The 17,933-nt window shown below is 62.5% G+C and overlaps 2 protein-coding genes across 3 annotated transcripts; both read left to right on the top strand.

Moving 5' to 3' along the window:
* Nucleotides 1-285: 285 nt before the first annotated feature.
* Nucleotides 286-5,422, top strand: DNPEP (aspartyl aminopeptidase). Its single transcript, XM_064718559.1, has 15 exons — nt 286-371; nt 502-577; nt 654-742; nt 816-929; nt 1,248-1,373; nt 1,504-1,634; nt 1,993-2,077; nt 2,498-2,605; nt 2,836-2,913; nt 3,236-3,319; nt 3,606-3,766; nt 3,914-3,953; nt 4,286-4,387; nt 4,744-4,911; nt 5,307-5,422. The coding sequence occupies exons 1-15, from the start codon at nt 366-368 to the stop codon at nt 5,355-5,357; spliced, it is 1,419 nt and encodes a 472-aa protein (XP_064574629.1). The 5' UTR covers nt 286-365; the 3' UTR covers nt 5,358-5,422.
* Nucleotides 5,423-6,200: 778 nt separating this feature from the next.
* PTPRN (protein tyrosine phosphatase receptor type N) lies at nt 6,201-17,819 on the top strand. Of its 2 annotated transcripts, none has more exons than XM_064719099.1 (23): nt 6,201-6,349; nt 8,004-8,054; nt 8,246-8,359; nt 8,594-8,699; nt 8,822-9,020; nt 9,179-9,503; nt 9,713-9,829; nt 9,950-10,029; nt 10,105-10,391; nt 10,858-10,944; nt 11,064-11,143; nt 11,363-11,427; nt 13,690-13,902; nt 14,064-14,273; nt 14,364-14,511; nt 14,676-14,749; nt 15,048-15,125; nt 15,258-15,377; nt 15,488-15,654; nt 16,727-16,780; nt 16,892-16,956; nt 17,045-17,118; nt 17,219-17,819. In XM_064719099.1, exons 1-23 carry the CDS (start codon nt 6,253-6,255, stop codon nt 17,288-17,290), a joined length of 2,883 nt encoding a protein of 960 aa, XP_064575169.1. In that variant the 5' UTR covers nt 6,201-6,252; the 3' UTR covers nt 17,291-17,819. The 2 variants fall into 2 exon arrangements, with proteins under 2 accessions (XP_064575169.1, XP_064575170.1); XM_064719100.1 differs by having other exon boundaries at nt 9,950-9,984.
* Nucleotides 17,820-17,933: the final 114 nt, after the last annotated feature.

The following is a 17,933-nucleotide window of genomic DNA, read 5'->3' on the forward strand; positions in this document are numbered from 1 at the left end:
GCTGAGAGTGCAAAGTGCATGGCAGGGAGTACAGTGTGGGAAGTGCAGGGTGTGGATTGCGGGGCGCAGGATGCACATTGCCGATTGCGGGGTGCAGGGCTGGGTGCAGATTGCGGGGTGCAGGGTGCGGATTGCGGGGTTCAGGGTGCGGATTTCGGGGTTCAGGGTGCGGATTGCGGGGGTCAGGGTGTGGGTTGCAGGGTTCAGGGTGCGGATTGCAGGGTGCAGGGTGTGGATTACAGGGTTCAGGGTGTGGATTGCCAGATGCAAATTGCAGGGTGCGGAGTTCGGAGTCCGGGCGCAGGCCTCGCGTTCCTCCAGGCCAGCAGGGGGCGCTGTTCGAGCCGGCGCGGGCGGTGGCGGCCATGCAGGTAGCGGGCGGGCGGCGGGCGCGGGACGGGGTAGGGTCGGTGCCGCCCGGGACGGGGTCTCCGGTCCCGCGGGGGTCCCGGTCCGGGGCGGGGCTTTGCCGGCAATGTGCGGTGACGGCGGTGCCCACAGGCGGCGGCGCAGGGCTCGAAGGCGGCGGCGCAGGAACTGGTGAAGTTCGTGAACCGCAGTCCGTCTCCGTACCACGGTAAGCGCCTGCCCAGTCCCCTCCCCGGCTCTGTTCCTCTTCCCGCGGGCGGTCCTGACGGCTCTTTTCCCCTCAGTGGTGGCCGAATGCCGCAGCCGGCTACTGCAGGCCGGCTTCCAGGAGTTGAAGGAGACGGAGCACTGGGACGTGCGGCCGGCGCAGAAGGTGGGCCCGGCTGGGACGGGGCAGCGGGAGCCGGGGTGGACGGGGCATCTCACCTCTGCCCCTCTGCCTCCAGTACTTCATCACCAGGAACTACTCCACCCTCATCGCCTTCGCTGTCGGCGGCCAGTTCCAGCCCGGAAATGGGTTCAGCCTGCTAGGAGCCCACACCGACAGCCCCTGCCTCAGGGTAAGGTTGCCCGGCTGGCTGCTGAGTCTTTCTCTGGGTTCCTCCAGTTTCATGCTCCAAGCAGAAACTATCCCGACTACCCCTGTGCCCTGCAGCATCATTGTTGGGTCCCTGCACCTCCCAAATGTGTCACCCAGAGCAGCCCCCGCATTGCTGTGCCTGCTGCTGTCTCCTCTGTGTCCCTGGTCCTGCAAAGCCCCTCACCCTGTGCTGGCAGCATCAACAGTGAGGCTCTGGGCATGAGCTGCCCAGTTCCCACCAGCTGCCCGTTCCCCAGCGCTTCATGGTGCCAGCAGTGACACCTCTGCTGCTGCCCAGGTGAAGCGCCGCTCTAAGCGGGGACAGGTGGGCATAGTGCAAGTCGGAGTGGAGACCTATGGAGGGGGCATCTGGAACACCTGGTTCGACCGTGACCTCACCGTGGCCGGGAGGGTGATCATAAAGGTGAGTCTGATTTAGGGCAAGCATGGTTGGATAGCTGTGTGTCTCTGGCACTGGGTCACTTACCCCCACACAAAGTGGGACCTGCTGCAGCCTCTCAGGCCTGGCCTCAGAAGGCCTCCTTGTGTTTCAGGACCAAGCTACGGGGCGCCTGGAGCAGCGCCTGGTACGTGTGGAGCGGCCCATCCTCCGCATTCCTCACCTGGCCATCCATCTTCAGCGCACCATCAATGAGAGCTTTGGGCCCAACACCGAGCACCACCTGTAAGGCCTGGCTCAGCCCTGACTCTTGCCAGTCCTTGGGAGGGCTGGGACCCAGCTAGAGTAAAGCCCCGCCTTAGCTCTCCCTTTGGCAGCCACTCATTGCAGTGGGGAGATCTGCAGTGCCTTTTAGCCCCACAGAGTACTTCCAGGAGATGCTTCCAAGCATTTGGGAAAGGACACTGGAGTGTCCTGAGGTGGCACAATAGATTTGTGCTTAAAATGTGCATTCTTCTTCCATTTGGCATATCAGTCATTCCCTGGAGGAGCAAGGCAAACACACCAGGAAGGGTTGGCAGTGTGTGACCCAAGCAGGTGAGGTGAGCAAAGCTCTGGGAGCTAATGTTGCTGACCCCCACAGGGTTCCCATTCTGGCCACTGCAGTGCAGGAGGAGCTGGAAAAGGAGGTGCTTATGGAGTCCACACCTTGCAGTGCTGCGTCCCAGGTGAGCTGTGTGCCAAGGATCAGCAGGGACACTTGCAAGGACCTCATACTTGTCACCTTTGATTTTGAGTCCTCAGGGACCTGTCACCAGGTTCCCCTTCTCCCCATTGACTGCTGGTAACCTTCCACTCTGCCTCACAGCCATGCACACAACACATCTGTTCAGCCATCTCTCTCTTCTCACCCTTGCCTGCAGCCAGTGTGGAAGGGTGCATCTCCCTGGGGAGGCAGGGCAAGGAGGGGGGCTAGCACAGGGCATAGAGCTGTCCTGGCTGAGGTGGGGGCTTGAACATGGGAGATGTTAGTAGCAGAGAGGACTCTGCCAACATAAGCAGGATCAGGGACAGCTTTGCAAAAGGAAACCAGGAGTTTCTCCTGCCATCCACTGCCTGCCCTGCCCACAGCTCTGCTTTCTTCCCAGGCAGAGCGGCACAGCCCTGTTCTGCTTTCCCTGATCTGCCCCCAGCTGGGGGTGAAACCAGAGCAGATTGTGGAGATGGAGCTATGCCTGGCAGATACACAGCCAGCGGTGAGTAAGGGCAGGAACCTCCCTCTGTCTGCACACAGCCTGCAGGCTGGTACTACACAGGTGTTACCTGCTGCATGTCCTCTGCCTGGGGCATGCCAGGCTGGGAGCTGAATGGAACTAGAAGGAGCTGCTCCTGAGGGGCAGAGATAAGGGTACTGGAATGGGAACCCAGTGGCGGGTGCTTTTTGGTGACCCAGAGCTTATGCCCTACTCCCCTTGACTCTCTGCAGACGCTGGGTGGTGCCTTCGATGAGTTCATCTTCTCCCCACGTCTGGACAACCTGCACAGCTGCTACTGCGCCTTGCAGGTGAGAGGGGAAACAACCTGGAGACTGCAGCATGGCCACCGTGCACCCCAGCTCAGCTTTGGGATGGCCAAAGGCTCTGCAGGGAGTTGTGTTCTCATGGAATGGGTCTAGATTGTTGGAGGAGTTGGATGCCCCCTTTGCTGGGTGTGTGGGATTCCCAGCAGCTCCCAGGGATAACTTGGTGTCGCTGGGCAATGTGTGTACCCACAAATCCTTCCTCCATGCTTTGGACCCTCCTGGGAGATTTTCTGGTGGCTCAGTCCTGAGATTCCCAGGATGGAGTGGCACTCATGCTGGTGTCCATTCCCCCCTAATCCTGCAGGCCTTGATTGACTCATGTGCAGCACCCTCGTCCCTCTCTGAGGAGCCCAATGTGCGTCTCATCGCGCTCTATGACAACGAGGAGGTGAGTGAGGGGCACAGCCGTGGGGTGGCTGGCACCAGAAGGTGCTCCATGTTCTCTGCTCTTCCCCAGCCATGCCTAGCATTGGAGAGAGCATCCTAGCAGGAGAGAGATCCCACAGCCCAGTGGAGGAAGCAGGGATTTGCTTACAGCCACGTGGAGCATGGCCCAGGCAGGGGTGGGAAGCGCTGGTGTGGCAGAAAGCTGCTTGGCTGGCCTTAGGGAGCAGCCTGTCACTCCTGTGGCCCCTGTGGTGCTGCAGGCTTGTGCTGATGGTGATCCTTGGCAGGTGGGGTCAGAGAGTGCACAGGGTGCAGAGTCCTTGCTAACAGAGCTGGTGCTGCGCCGGATCTCTGCGTCGCCGCACAACCTGACAGCCTTCGAGGAGGCAGTGGCCAAGTCCTACATGATCAGTGCTGATATGGCCCATGCTGTGCACCCCAATTATGTGTGAGTAGTCTGAGCCGTGCCACAGGCCTGACAGCCTGCCCTGCCACCTGTGGGGTGTATCCCCATCACTCCCCAGGTGGTACAGACAAGGACAGTCCTTGTTGCAGCAGGGTATGAGTAAGAGTGTGAAACACTTCTCTTTTGCAGGGACAAGCATGAGGAGAATCATCGTCCAGCCTTCCACAAGGTGAGGGCAGCCCTCTGCTTGGCTCTAGAATGGTTGCTGTCTGTCTGTCCTGCAGTGCTGCTACCCAGCATTCAAATGGAAAAAATTTATCATGTAATGGAATTTGACTATGCCACATGTCTGATGTTAATCACTTGGGATCCCAGTGTTGTCCGTAGAGCTCCTCCCTGCTCTGAGCTGGGGCTGTCCCCATGGAAACACTGTCCCCATCCCCATGGGCTCACCCAGGAAAGAGAGAATGGATGATATTTTGGGCATTGCCTGGGCATGGGTGTTTCCAGGGCCACTGACTGTTCCTGGGTCCCATCACAGGCCTGCCTTCCTTTGTGCAGGGCCCTGTCATCAAGGTGAACAGCAACCAGCGCTACGCCTCCACAGCTGTCACTGAAGCTGTAATCCGGGACATTGCTGCCCGCGTGGGTGTCCCTCTGCAGGTGAGCCGGACTGAGGGAGCCCTCCTTGAACATCAGGAGTTTGGGCTGCAGCCCTGCCCCTGGGTTCATTGAGGGGGCCTGTGCCCAAGCTCCACCCCTGTTACCATGTCTGACCCCACTGGGGTCTCTGTGCTGCCTGTTGCTGCGAGGCTCCAGCCCCAGGACTGCCTCAGGGAGCAGGCTGGTGAGCAGAATGGAGCCTGGCCTGAGCGTGTCCTATCTCTGGAGCGTTCTTTGAACCCTGGCATGGGTTGGTGCTGCTTCCCTGCCCCAGGTCACCTCCCTTCAGGGCTGAGGGCCCGTGTGGGAGGCCATGGGGTAGCGTGTGGAGCTGCTGAGGTCTTGCCCCCATGCAGGAGTTCATGGTGCGCAATGACACACCCTGCGGCACCACCATCGGCCCCATCCTGGCCTCCCGCCTGGGGCTGCGTGTACTGGACATTGGCTGCCCCCAGCTGGCCATGCATTCCATCCGGGAGATGTGCTGCACCTCGGGGGTGCTTCAGAGCATCACCCTCTTCAAGGTGAGCCCTGTGTCCCCCATCCTGTGCTAAAGCTCGCTCCCTGCTCCCCTACATCTCCCACATCCCCATGTCCCCAACCAATCCCTGCTTTGGGGCTGAACCCAGCCATCCCACAGAGCTCCCGAGCTCTCTGGAGCAGCTCAGGTACTGGCTGCTTCGGGAGGTACTCCCTCTCATCCCAGCCTTCCCCAGTGACTGCCATCCCTAAGTAGTTCCTATGGCAACCGGTGCTAGCCTTGAGTCAGCAATGAGTTACTATGGCGACGTGGTCCTGCTCTCTGCAAGTAGCTGCCTGCTATGACGCTGTGACAGGGAGCTGCTGCCTGCCCCCACTGCCTGTCCCCCCACCCCGCACCGCCTTGCTCGGCCCACCCTGACAGCCTCTCTTCTTCCAGGGCTTCTTCGAGCTCCTGCCGACAGTCAGCAGCAGCCTGGTGGTCGACTGAACATGGTGGGGAGGGCGTAGCAGTGGGTTTTGTCCTGGGGCCATTAAAGCATTTCTGTCTCACCAGCGAGTGGTCCATGACTGTGGCTGGGGCTGATGTATGTGGCTCCCCCTGGGGACTCCCATCGCTCCCACCTGTGCTCTCCTCTGGAACCGTGAGCAAGGCCCATCCACAATCCCTTGTCAAGGGGTGCTGGGGGTCCCAGCTAAGGGGCCGAACAGGGCTCAGCTTTTACTCAGGGAGAGCTGGTGGGAGGATGTCCGGTCTGGTGCAGCGCTGGGACCGCCCCTTTCCCCAGGAACGAGCCTGCGGCCGTGTGCGCACGGATCTGCCGGCGCCAGACCCGGAGCTGCTCGCCGGAGCCTGTACAGGGGGTCCCTGTCCGGGCCGGGGGCTGCCTTCTGCCCGCGGCCGATGCCCGGGCGGTGCCGCCGGGCGGGGCACGAGGGTGCGGCTCCGCGCTCGCCGCTCATTGGGCGACTCTCAGGGGCGTGTCCCAGGCGGGAGCCAGTGCGGCCGCAGGGTAGGGAAGGGGCGGGCGCTGATTGGCGGAGGGGCTGCTGGCGCTGTGGCACACCCCCGGGGGGGCGTGGCTTGCCCCCCGGGACGCGGCGATTGGCGGGGCGCTCGGCCGCCTCTCCCCGGAGCGAGGCGTGATTGGCCCCGCCGGACAGCGCGGGGTGTGAGCGCGGCGCTGAGGGCAGCCGCGCGGGTCTCTGATTGGCCGCGGTGCGGGGGGGCGGGGCGCCGCGGCAGAGCGCAGAGCGCCATTGGCGGGGCGGCGGCGGTGGGAGGGGCGCGCGGCGCGGCGGGGCGCGGGTTGGCGGCGGCGGCGGGGGCGCGGCCGGCGGGGGCGCGGCCGGCGGGTGCGCCATGGTGCGGCCGTGAGCGGAGCATGGGGCGGCGGCTCCTCCGGGCGCTCCTCTGCCTCCTCCTCCTGGCCGGCCGCGGGCAGCTGCGTGACGGCGCCGCCGCCGCCACCGCCGCACACGGTGAGACCGCGACCCCGGGCAGGGCGGCTTTGCTCCGGGCTGCGCGAGGGCCGGAAGGAGATTCCCGGGGAGTGGCGGGGCTCGGGACTCCGCGGCCGGTGCGGTCTCCGCCGTTGTAGGGTGCTGTCACGGCGTGCAGCGGCGACGCCGGCCCCTGGCGGATAGCGGGACTGGGCGGCCCGGGACCGGCACCACGGGTGCGCCATTGGCACCGGGGGCGCCGCTCTCCCGGGACTGCCGGGCCGGTGGGTGTGCTAAACCCGGGGCACCCCGCCGGCTGTAGAGATGCCGCCCCGCCGGGCCCGAGAGCCAGCAGCCACGGGACGGGAGCAGAACGGTGATTGCTCATGCCCAGGCCAAAGCCGGTGCCGGGGCTGCCGCAGGGCTGGGGAGCCCGGGCCAGCGGCCCTGAGCGTGGCTTGCTCCGAGACCGTGCCGCCCTTTAGCCGCCCTCCGCCTCTAAATGCGGCCGCCCGGGCCGGTGCACCCGCTCTTCTCCAGGTCGGTCCGTGTGGGCCATGCTTGGAGCTCTCGGGGACCCGAGTGTCGCTGTCGATAGCAGGGCTGCAGCCCACCGGCACGGCACGGCACGGCCCGGGCTCCGCTGACTCACTACCGGGCGCCCGAGGCTGCTGCGCCCCTCGTCCTCCAGCGGCCCGGGAGTGCCGGGGTGGATCCGGCTGGACCGCGGGGTCCGCTGCCCCCGGGAGCAAGCAGGGAATGGTGCTGTGACGGCTGCGGCCGAGCACTCCCCTGGCCGGGGGAGCCTCCCGGAGCCGGGGCCACCGCCCCTCCCGGCGGAGCGCGGAGTCTCGGCGGGAGGACGCGGCGCCGCTTCAGCACCGCGGACAGCGCCGGCCCTGCCGCCCGGCCCGGCCCCGCTGCCGCCGTCCCCGGGGTCTCCCCCGGCAGTGGGTCCCGTGCCCCGCACCGGCGGGGCCTCCGCCCCGGGGGACGCCGGCCAGGGGTGCCGGGGTTCCGAGGACCCTCATCCCCCTAGCCCCCTTCCCCCGCGGCGGGCTTGACGGGCCCCTCCCTCCCCTCCCCCCGGTTGTTTTCTCGTTCATTCCTTGCCATCCGGGGCTGAGTCATCGCCTGCTGCCGTCTCGCTGCTGACGGTCTTGGACCGAAACGGGGGGGGGAGAGGAAGGGGGAAGCCGCCCCCTGCCCAAGTGCTGGCCGCCGAAGGGGTTGGAGAGGTACACACCCCACACCCCCAAGAGCACTACATCCATGCTTTGGGGTCCGCCTCGCAGGGAGAGTGGATTCCCGTGTCACTGGGTTGCATCCCTTCCTCGTAGTACCACATGTAGGAGGGCAGCAGATGTGGTTTTGCAGGTCTCTGCTGCCTCAGTCTTACCTTCCTAACTGCCAGCACCCAAAAAAACTCCAGGCCCTCTCCACTCTCCAGAGCCAAGGGCATACTTTCTACACAGCCCCCATCTTGTCTCTGAGGGGCAGAACAGACTGGCACCGAGCCTCTGCCATGGGCTACAAAGCTGTGTCCCCTCCCACCATCGCCACATTGCGTCCCTGTGCTGCTTTTCTGGAGCGTAGGGATCCCCCAAGCAGCTGGTGATGAGCAGATTCCATTGGAGTCCCCCTTGAATGCTGTGCTGACTGGTCTCTCTGTCTGTCTGTCTGTCTGTCCCAGGCTGCCTGTTTGACAGAAGGCTGTGCTCCCCGCAGGAGGTGTGTGTGCAGGGTAAGTGGCGAGCAGGGGTGCAGGGATCCCCTCTCCCTTCCCACGTGTGTGTGAAGGGTACAGGGATGCCCTGCAGGAGTGCCTAGGGTGCAGTGCAAGGAGGCATGGCAGGAGAAAGGAGGGGCTGTGCCTGGAGAGCCTCACATCGGGGTGTTTGTTCATCTGGTCCCGCTCTCTTCCTTCTCTGGCAGATGGGCTGTTTGGGCAATGCCAGGTGGGCTCCGTGCAGGACAGACCCTACTTTCAGGTCACATCTCCCGTGCTCCAGCGCCTGCAGGATGTCTTGCGGCATCTCATGGCACAAGGTGAGCGGGGGAGCGTGGGGGAAGTCCCTGGGACCCTGCAGGGAGGGGATGTCAGGTAGAATTCCTAGTGGCGCTAGAGCTGTCTGTGGTCCTGCTGGCCCCGGGTGGGCTGAGGAGACGTGGGGTCAAACCCCGGCCATGGGACACAGGGTCAGAATACGAGGACGGCATCCCCTGCACTCACACCACGGTCCCCAGGCTGCCTCCGTGTCTCACAGCCTCCTCCCGTGGCAGGGCTGTCGTGGCAGGACGGCATCACCCAGTATGTGATCTCTCAGGAGATGGAGCGCATCCCCCGCCTCCGCCTGCCGCCCTCGCTGGAGCCGGTGGCCAGGGACAGGTAGGACAGCGCTGGCAGAGCTCAGTGGAGCAGCGAGGGCTTTGTTCCCCAGATCGGGGGGGATAGGGGAGGGACGTGCCCCTTTACCCAGGTGAGTTACCCCAGCGCTGTCTGCCTTCGAGGTTCCTGCCTCTCCGCAGCGAGCCCCGGCGAGCCCCGCTGGCCCCGGATCCCGGCCTGCCCCCAGCTCAGCATCTGGAGCAGCCCCCAGCGCTGCTGCTTTCCCCGCTGGTGCAGCGGTACCTGGAGCACGTCCTGCTGCCCTCCCCACCCCAGCTGGCCTACGAGGAGGCTCTGCTCAATCCCTACTCCTACCACAAGGTAAGCTGGGGGCTGAGCGCCTTCTCCTGGGCAGAAAAGTAGAGATTGGCAGGGAGCTGCTGCACTCCCAGCACTTTCCTGCGGGTGCTGGGGTACCCCCTGCCTCCATCGTGGGGTGACAGGGGACCTGTGGGGTTTGCCGTGTGTTTTGGTTGCAGTTCGGCTATCAGGATGGTGCTCACCAGCATCCCAGCGGCTCAGCCAGGCAGAGCTCTGAGACCTCCTCGCTGCTGGGCCGGGTCCCTGCCCAGACCCTCTTTGGGGCTGGCCCTGTGCCCTCCTATGGCGGGCAGCCAGGAGTGGATGGGGGGCATCTTTTCCAGGACTTGGGCATGCTTTCCCTGCCCAGAGAGAAAGCTGGCCGCCCGGACCCTGCCAGCACCAGGCTCCAGCACAGCTTGCGGCTCCCCAGTGACTACAGAAACGTAGAGGAGAGGGAGCAGCAAGCACCCCTGGCTGCCCAGCCACCCTCTGCACAGACAGGTACCTTGTTCTCCAGCCAGGCACAACCCTTGTCCCTGTCCTGTGCCCACAGCCACGAGTTCCTTGTGGCTCACACTTTCCCGCCTCTTTGGGTCTATGCCCATGGGCAGAATGTCCCTGCAACCCCACCTGCTCCATCTGCTTCATCCCTGGCCCCTGGTCTCCCTGCAGATGCAGAGCACCCAACCTGATGCTATATCCTCTTGCAGATGCTGCCCTGAAGAGACTGGCTTCTCTCCTGGCTAGCTATGGCCTGGGACTGCCAGAACTGAGTCCCCAGCAGATAAGCAGCCTATCCACCCTCCTCCAGCTGCTCCAGAGCTCTGGTGAGCTGGGTGCAGGGATGGGACAAGCAGGGGCTGGCAGCAGCAGATGCCCTGTTTCAGGCTAGGGAGCGTTGCCTTTTGGGGTGGGTGCTGCAGGATCTCTGTCTCTCTCCTTTCCAGGTGTTGCTGGCCCTGAGGTGCCCACAGCAAAACGGGTGGGTTTGCAGCAGAGTGATGCTGGAGGAGGTGCCATGGCACAGGTGGGATGAGGGGGAGGAGACATTTCCCCAAGGCTCTCCTCAGAGATTCCAGCTTCTCCTTTTTTCTCCCTTCAGGTGATGGAGGGGAACATGCAGCATGGAGAGGAGCCAGTGCCCCCTTCTTCTGCAGTGCCAACCCCCAAAATCCCAGCCAGCAGCTCCCCAGGGGATGGAACAAAGGGCAGGGCAGCACCCTCACCAGCTCCCCGGGCTGAGCCACAGCAGGGACACAGTGGGGATGCACTCAGCCCCGGAAAGAACATTGTGGTGGAGAAGAAGAGCTACACAGAGATGAAGGACAGTGGGGCACAACAGGGCATGCGGCCACTAGACGAGTATGGCTACATCATCACAGACCAGAAGTGAGAGCTGGGGGTCATGCAAGGGGGTCTGCATGTGTCAAGGGTCTGTATTTCCCCACCAACAGCTGTCACAGCTTCACATGCTTGACTGAACCTGTTGGGTCTTTGGTAGGGTTGGGTTTCTATGGGGTCAGCTCCCACTGATCCATTCTCTACCCACAGCCCTTGTTCCACCCCTTCCTGGTGGAAAGCCTTCCTTTCCCAGCCCACACCAAGGCCAGAGCTCACTGTTGCAGGATGGAAGGCTGGGAGTGTGTGTGCATGAATGTCTCTGCACACTCGTGGGCAAGGGGGGTCAGCTCACCCTCACCCACAATCACCACAGTGTCACCTCCTGCCCAACCTGACACCTGCTGTGTGCTTGGGACTCCCTGAGCCTGCCTGTCCCTGCTCCCTGACTGTGGGGAGCACAGGGCTGTCCCCTCACCCCTGCCACCCCCTCCTCACTGTGACACTGTCCCCACAGGCCCCTGGGGTTGGCTGCTGGCGTGCAGCTGCTGGAGCTCCTGGCCAAGCACCTCCACCTCTCCACCGCCAGCTTCATCAACATCAGGTGAGGTCCTGGTGCCACAGGGACAGGAAGGACTGGGCTGTGGCGAGGGTGGGTAGGGGGTCTGCATTTCCAGCTCTCACGCTGTGAGAGCTCTCACACTCTCTCCCTGTCCATGGCAGCGTTGTGGGTCCTGCACTTACCTTCCGCATCCGACAGAACCCGCAGAACTTCTCCCTGGCGGATGTGGCCAGCCAGACTGGTGAGCTGGGCAGCATCCCCCTGACCTTGTTCCTCTCTTCCCCTCCCGGCTGTGGGGTGCCCTTCCCAGGCACCAGGGAGCGAGGGCTCCTGCTGTCCATCCCCCTGCCTTGGCTGCAGTGGGGAGCTGCAGGGGCAGCTGTCAGAGCTGGTGAGGGTGCTTCTGGGGGCTCTCGTGTGGAGGGGAGCATGCCTCTGACCATCTCCTCCCTGTCCACAGAGCAAGTGAAGGGAGAGCTGGAGCACGAGCTGGGCCTCAAGATTGTGCAAACAGGAGTGGGAGAGGTAGGAGTGAGCAAGGATTCCATCCCTTGGGGCTGGCGGGGGCAGGGATAGGGCAGTGGGGATGCTGATGCTGCCACTGGGTACAAGCCAGGGGCCCCCACCCCTGGGGTACAGGGGCCTTTGTGAGTGAGCTGTCCCTGCAGGTCTGGGGGCAGCTGGAGAGTAGAGGAGACTGGGCAGTGTTTGGGATGCTGTGCTGGAGATAGACTCCAGTCCTGTGTTGGAGGACTCCTGTTGGAGTCTGCTCCACTCCTGTCTGTCCATCACCCCCCTCCACTGCCTGGCAGCACGATCCTGCCCAGGGCTCTTAACTCCTTCCAAAACAAAAGCTCCACAGTGTTTGAAGGTGGTTTGAGAGGGATTCCCAGAGGCTTTTCTTCCCCCCAAGACCAGAGGGGTGCAGGCTGTATCCCTCAAGGCTCATCCTCACCCTTGCCTCCCTCCAGCCTGCACACCCATCTCAGCTGTGGCCTGGGCACCCGAGCACTGGGATGTTCCCAGGGCACCCCACAAACCATAGCTAGGCAGGCAAAATGCCATCATGTCCCCAGAGAATGGCAAAGCAGCTGGAGGCAGGGATGGAACAGGAGCCATCTGTTTGGAGAGGGGTTACCCCTCCCCATGCTCCTCTGAGGAACCACAGGAACAGTCTCCTGGGGCAGGGAACAGGGGCTGGAGACAAGGACCAAGCCTGGCTCCTGTGTTTGCAGCCTGAGGAGGAAAAATGGTGTAGCACATCCCCAGCCCAGTGTCCCCATTTCTCACTTCTTGTCATGTGACTGTAGTTGTGAGCAGGGAGGAAGGAAGGAAGGAAAGAAGGGGGAACTTTGGAGGAGGCCATGAAGAAGGGGTGGCCTGGCCACTCAGGCAACCTGTGTCTATCTGCAATATGCAGAGTGTGTCCATGGCAATGCCTTTTGATGAGGCAGGTGGCAGAAACTGGGATAGATGACAAAGGTGGAGCTCAGAGGAAGCTGAGGCAGCTTTGCAAACCCCCTTCTGCACTGACCTTCCCAGTTCTAACCAGTTTGTGCTTTTCCTTCATTCCCTCCTGGCTCTGGACTTGGTGGGACTGGTGCAAGATTTGAGGAAGAGGGATGTAGAGACGCAGGGAGACAGCAGGGCCTGGGCAGGCCTTGGGAAAGAAATCCCTTCTGTCCCCCCTGGCTCTGCTGACACCTCCAGGGGCTGCAGGACTGCTGGGAGGTGCTGGGGCTGCTGGGTGCCCTGGCTGCAGGACTGGCTGCACCCTGATGGCAGCTGGGTGCTGGGGAGCAAGTGGCAGCAGGGACACCCAGGCTGGGGACATCCCCAGGCGATGACGAAGATGATGATGTAGTTGATGATGGTGCAGTGTTCCCTCGGTAACCTCATCAGGCTCACAGCCAATGGGAGGCCGTGGCAGTGAGGTAATGCAGGGCTCTGGCAGCTCATTGGGCACAGGATGTTTGAATTGGTGATGGCCCAGGATCCCTGTGCTGCCCTAGCTGGACCTAGGCAGTCATGGCATTGACAGGAACGTCTTGTCCAGCAAGGCCTGAGCAACATCCTGTGCCAGCATGGGGCTGGCATGGGTTGGGGTGTCTCCCACAGACACAGGGAAGGAGCCCTAGAGACACTACCTGCAAGGTGGCAGGGGCTGCTCTGTGTCCAGACAAATGAGGGCAACAGGGAGGACTTGTCCCCTGGCTGCTACAGCTGGGATGGTACCAGCAGTGCTGGCATATTGCCCACCCTGCCTCCCTCAATGTCCTGCTGGGGAGCAGTGGCTGCAGGGGACAGGCAGCCTCAGTTGGGCAAGTCCCTGGGAGTGGCACAGCCAGTGCTGCACTTGCCTCTCCTACACCATTAACTCCTGAATTCAGCCCTTGTTGATCTCCAGCTGGGTAGAAGGTCATGGAACCAGAGTACTAAAGGGGCTACTGCCTGCCTTGTAGAAGGGCAGTCCAGGCTGGGTTTGCCTCAGGCAGCAGCCCTGAGTGCTGGAGGCAGAAGTCACTGCTACCTGGGCTTGGCCAAGCTCCTGCAGCTCCAGGGACACCACTGTAGCAGTTCCCCATGTGACACAGAGATGGGTGCACTCTGCCTCACCCCAGTGACACCAGCTCTGCCCCAGCTGAAGGTGCTGGGAGAATCACCACCCTCAGGAAGGGGAAGGAAGAACCCTTGCTCTGTTTTAACCCCCAGCAACCCCAGATGTGCAGCAGAATACGGTCTCTGTCCCCCAGCCCCACACTAACTAACCCTTGGCTTGGTCCCCAGCGCAATGAGGCTGCTGCCTACTCGCGCCCATCCCGCTTTGGGGACGGCTTCCACTCGGTGCTGCTGACCTTCATCGCCCTGGCCTGCGTGGCAGTCCTTGCCATCGCCGTGTCCGCCGCCCTCTGCCTCCGGCGCCACGCCAAGCAGCGGGAGAAGGAGCGCCTGGCTGCCCTGGGGCCAGAGGGTGCTGCTGACACCACCTTCGAGTACCAGGTAGGGCCCGCGGGATGTGGGACCCCGCGGGATGTGGGACCCTGTGGGATGCGGGACCCCATGACATGCATTTCTGCCGCGTGTCAGCATCGCTCAGGGAGCACGGAGCTGCCCCGTGGTGACACAGTGGCCGAGGGACAGGGCTCTTGCTGCCTCCCCAGGAACTGTGCCGCCAGCACATGGCTGCCAAGTCTCTCTTTGGCCGTGCTGATGCACCAGCAGCACCAGCAGAGACTTCGAGGGTGAGCAGTGTCTCGTCCCAGTTCAGCGACGCGCCGCAGCCCAGCCCCAGCTCCCACAGCAGCACGCCCTCCTGGTGCGAGGAGCCTGTCCAGTCCAACATGGACATCTCCACTGGACACATGATCCTGGTGAGCCAGCCTGGAGGGAGGGAGCCAGCCCCCTCCCCAGCCCTGCCTCTGCCCCTCTGCTGCTGGGCTGACTCCCACCCTCTGCCCCAGGCCTACATGGAGGACCACCTCCGCAACCGGGACCGGCTGGCCAAGGAGTGGCAGGCGCTCTGTGCCTACCAAGCTGAGCCCAGCGTCTGCTCCATCGCCCAGAGTGAAGCCAACCTGAAGAAGAACCGCAATCCCGACTATGTGCCCTGTGAGCATCCCAGCCACCCTGCCCCAGGGATCAGCCCCAGGCACCAGCTGTCTTGCTGGAGCAGGGTGTGGGGCAAGGGGACACTCAGGGCCATGGCTGGTTGCAGCATTAGTGTGCCTGCAGCTCCTCTAGCCACTCACCAAGTCTCCTGGCCTGTTCCCTAGATGATCACGTGCGGATCAAGCTGAAAGCCGATAGCAACCCATCCCGCAGTGACTTCATCAATGCCAGTCCAATCGTGAGTGATCACTGGGGCTCCTGCCCTGCCACTCTGCTCCTTGATGTGCCCTGCCCAGGTGAGGTTTTCACTCTGGGATGGAGCTGGACTGAAGTTACATCCCTCAGGGCTATAGATGGGAGCTTTGTGCCTGCCCCATTCCTCAAACAATTGTTAAATCTTATTTTCATCCTGGCTTGGGCACCTGAATCTCTCTTCCCAGCCTTCCTAATACCCCTGGAGTATTTCTCTACTCCTTCAAGTGTCACCAACCCTTGGCTGAAGAGCATGAAGTTTGATATCCTCTTTCTTGCTCCAGATTGAGCATGACCCACGGATGCCAGCGTACATTGCCACGCAGGGGCCGCTGTCCCACACCATTGCTGACTTCTGGCAGGTGAGTGTCACACAGCTGTGCCAGCACATCGGGGTCCCTTTGTATGCTGCCCACAAACTGGGTCGCAGGGGCTTTACTGCCCTCCCCCCTGGGCTGTCCCCCAGCAGTGAAACCCCCTTGCCTTGCCCACAGATGGTGTGGGAACATGGCTGCACTGTCATTGTCATGCTGAGCCCCCTGGCCGAGGACAGTGTGAAGCAGTGTGACCGCTACTGGCCAGATGAAGGCTCCTCCCTTTACCACATTTATGAGGCAAGTGTGGCAGGCGGCCTGGGGCATGGAGCATCCTTCGGCCCCCGTCCCCTGAGCGTCAGTGCAGCGCTTGCCTGGCACTGATGGCCACGCTCTGCCTCGCTTGGCAGGTGAACCTGGTGTCAGAGCACATCTGGTGCGAGGATTTCCTGGTGCGCAGCTTCTACCTGAAGAACGTGCAGTCGCAGGAGACCCGCACCCTGACGCAGTTCCACTTCCTCAGCTGGCCGGCGGAGGGCATCCCCACCACCACCCGGCCGCTCCTCGACTTCCGCAGGTGAGCGCCCACCTGGCACCGTGCCAGCCCTTGGGGAGCCGGCGTGATCCCAAATGCAGGCACTGATGGGCCAGGTGAGGACATCGCTGCCACGATGATGAGGGTGGGGGCCATGGCATGGACCAGATGCAGGACTAGGAGCTGCCATGCATGGGAGGGAACAGAAAATACAGGTTTTGGCCGACTTGGGATGAGGCTCAACAGAGTTTGGTGGGTAAGAAACCTCTGGCTGAGATTGCCAGGGCTCTCCAGCCTTTAGAGTGAGGGTGGGAAAAGTACTCTTCCCCTGAGCTGGCATGGAGGGCAGCATTGACTGGCACCTTCCCCAGCCATGGCTGCAAGAAGAAATCCCCAGAGCCAGCCTTAAATTGGCTATGACCCATTGCTCCCAATGCTCTATAGCCAGTGGTGGATCCCCAGCCAGCCCAGGGCAAGGGCTGCAGGACTGGGACTGCTCCCAGGAGACTTGCCTGCCCAGGTCTTTAGGTCCTTGGTGGTGGTGGGCTCTTGGCAGGCACAGGCTGCTCACTGTCCCTGGGTTGTGCGGGGCAAGGGACCCAGCCTAGGGCAGCGGGGGGGTCTCTGAGCATGTCGCCCTCCTCTCAGTCCCGCTCACACTCTCTCTCTCTCTGTCTGTCTGTCTCTGTCTCTCTCTCGCAGCTGCCGGCGTCATTTTTGTGATTTGCAGCTAGTAATCTGGCTCCAGTTGCATAGTCACAAAAGTGATCGTTGGCAGCCGTGCCTGCTGCATGGAGCATGCCAGGAGCCCCACCGGCGCCTGGCCCAGCCTCACGCCCCACCGGACCAGCGCCGCTCCCGGGGGTCCTGCCACTGCTCCCCTCCCCAGGCTGGCCACCTGAGGAACTCAACTCCTTTCCCTGCCCACTTTCCACTCGTGGTCCCCATCCCATGTCCAGCACCATTGTGGAGGCAGGAGGAGCCATGAGCGGGACCCCCAGGGCCACATCATGGTGTGCTGCTGCCCTGCCCCACCGAGCACAGCAAGGGACACCTAGCACAGCCTTGACCCGGGCACAGCAGGGCACTGACCTGTTCCCTCTTATCCTTGCAGGAAGGTGAACAAGTGCTACCGGGGTCGCTCCTGCCCTATTATCGTGCACTGCAGGTACTGCAGGGGATGGAGGGGCGTTTGGGGGTGACTGAAGGCTGGGACCTGCTGCCCAGGACCAGTCCCACTGCAACCAGCTCCCCTGGACCAAGCATTTGTGTTTTGCAGTGACGGCGCAGGCAGGACTGGGACGTACATCCTTGTCGACATGGTCCTGAACCGAATGGCCAAAGGTAGGTGCAGGGAAGCACCATTTCTGCCCTGTCCCTGAGCCTGGCCTGTGAACTCCCCTCCTAGCAACCCTCTCTCCCTCTGCCCCAGGGGTGAAGGAGATAGACATAGCTGCAACGCTGGAGCACATCCGAGATCAGCGGCCCGGTATGGTGCAGACCAAGGTACGCCCCAAACTGGGGATCCTCTCCCTGCACATCAGCATACATAACCCCTGGAGCTGAGGTGGCAGGGACCCTCACATCTCCTGCTGTGCTCCTGCAGGACCAGTTTGAGTTTGCACTGACAGCTGTGGCCGAGGAAGTGAATGCCATCCTGAAGGCGCTGCCGCAGTGATGGCAAGGAGCCCTCCCTCTCCTCCTGTCTGCTCCCTGCCCTGCGCTTCGCACTCTCCTCACCGGCCTCTGGGCTGCTCTCCCTGTAAAATGGTGTCTGTGCTTCTGGCTCTGCTCCCCCTGCCCCCAGGCACCCCTTCCCATCTCCCCAAGGACATTGACCTCAGGCCCTCTGTGTGCAGGAACCCCATCACACCCACTGTCACCTCACAGGGGACAGGGCTTGGTGGCCCTTACGCCCTGTGGAGGGGGACACCAGGTGGTGCTGCTGGGAACTGGCAGGGGGACTCCCCAACCTGTCAGTTCTGTGTTAGCCCTCTTCGTGTACCCATGTGGGGGACAGACATGGGGGCAGGGGTCCTCCACAGGTGGGGGGAGCATGGGGTGCAGGGGGGCCTGGCCCAGCCCCAGTCCAGGTCCCCTTTGTGTGCTCCCTGCCTAGTCACTCAAGCAGAAGAAAAATTTCTAGAGAATTATAATTTTGTATCTTGATGTGAATAAAGTTCGTGTGTCACGTTCGTGCAGCTGCAGCCAGGCCTGGCCTCTGACTGTGTGTATTGGGATGGCACAGGGAGGAAATGGGACGTTCATCCACCTCTATCCCTGCACTCTGCAACTGCCAGACAAGCACGGCTCACCTGCAG

Source organism: Zonotrichia leucophrys, chromosome 7 (assembly GCF_028769735.1).
Source record: "Zonotrichia leucophrys gambelii isolate GWCS_2022_RI chromosome 7, RI_Zleu_2.0, whole genome shotgun sequence".
NCBI classification, from domain to species: Eukaryota; Metazoa; Chordata; class Aves; order Passeriformes; family Passerellidae; genus Zonotrichia; species Zonotrichia leucophrys.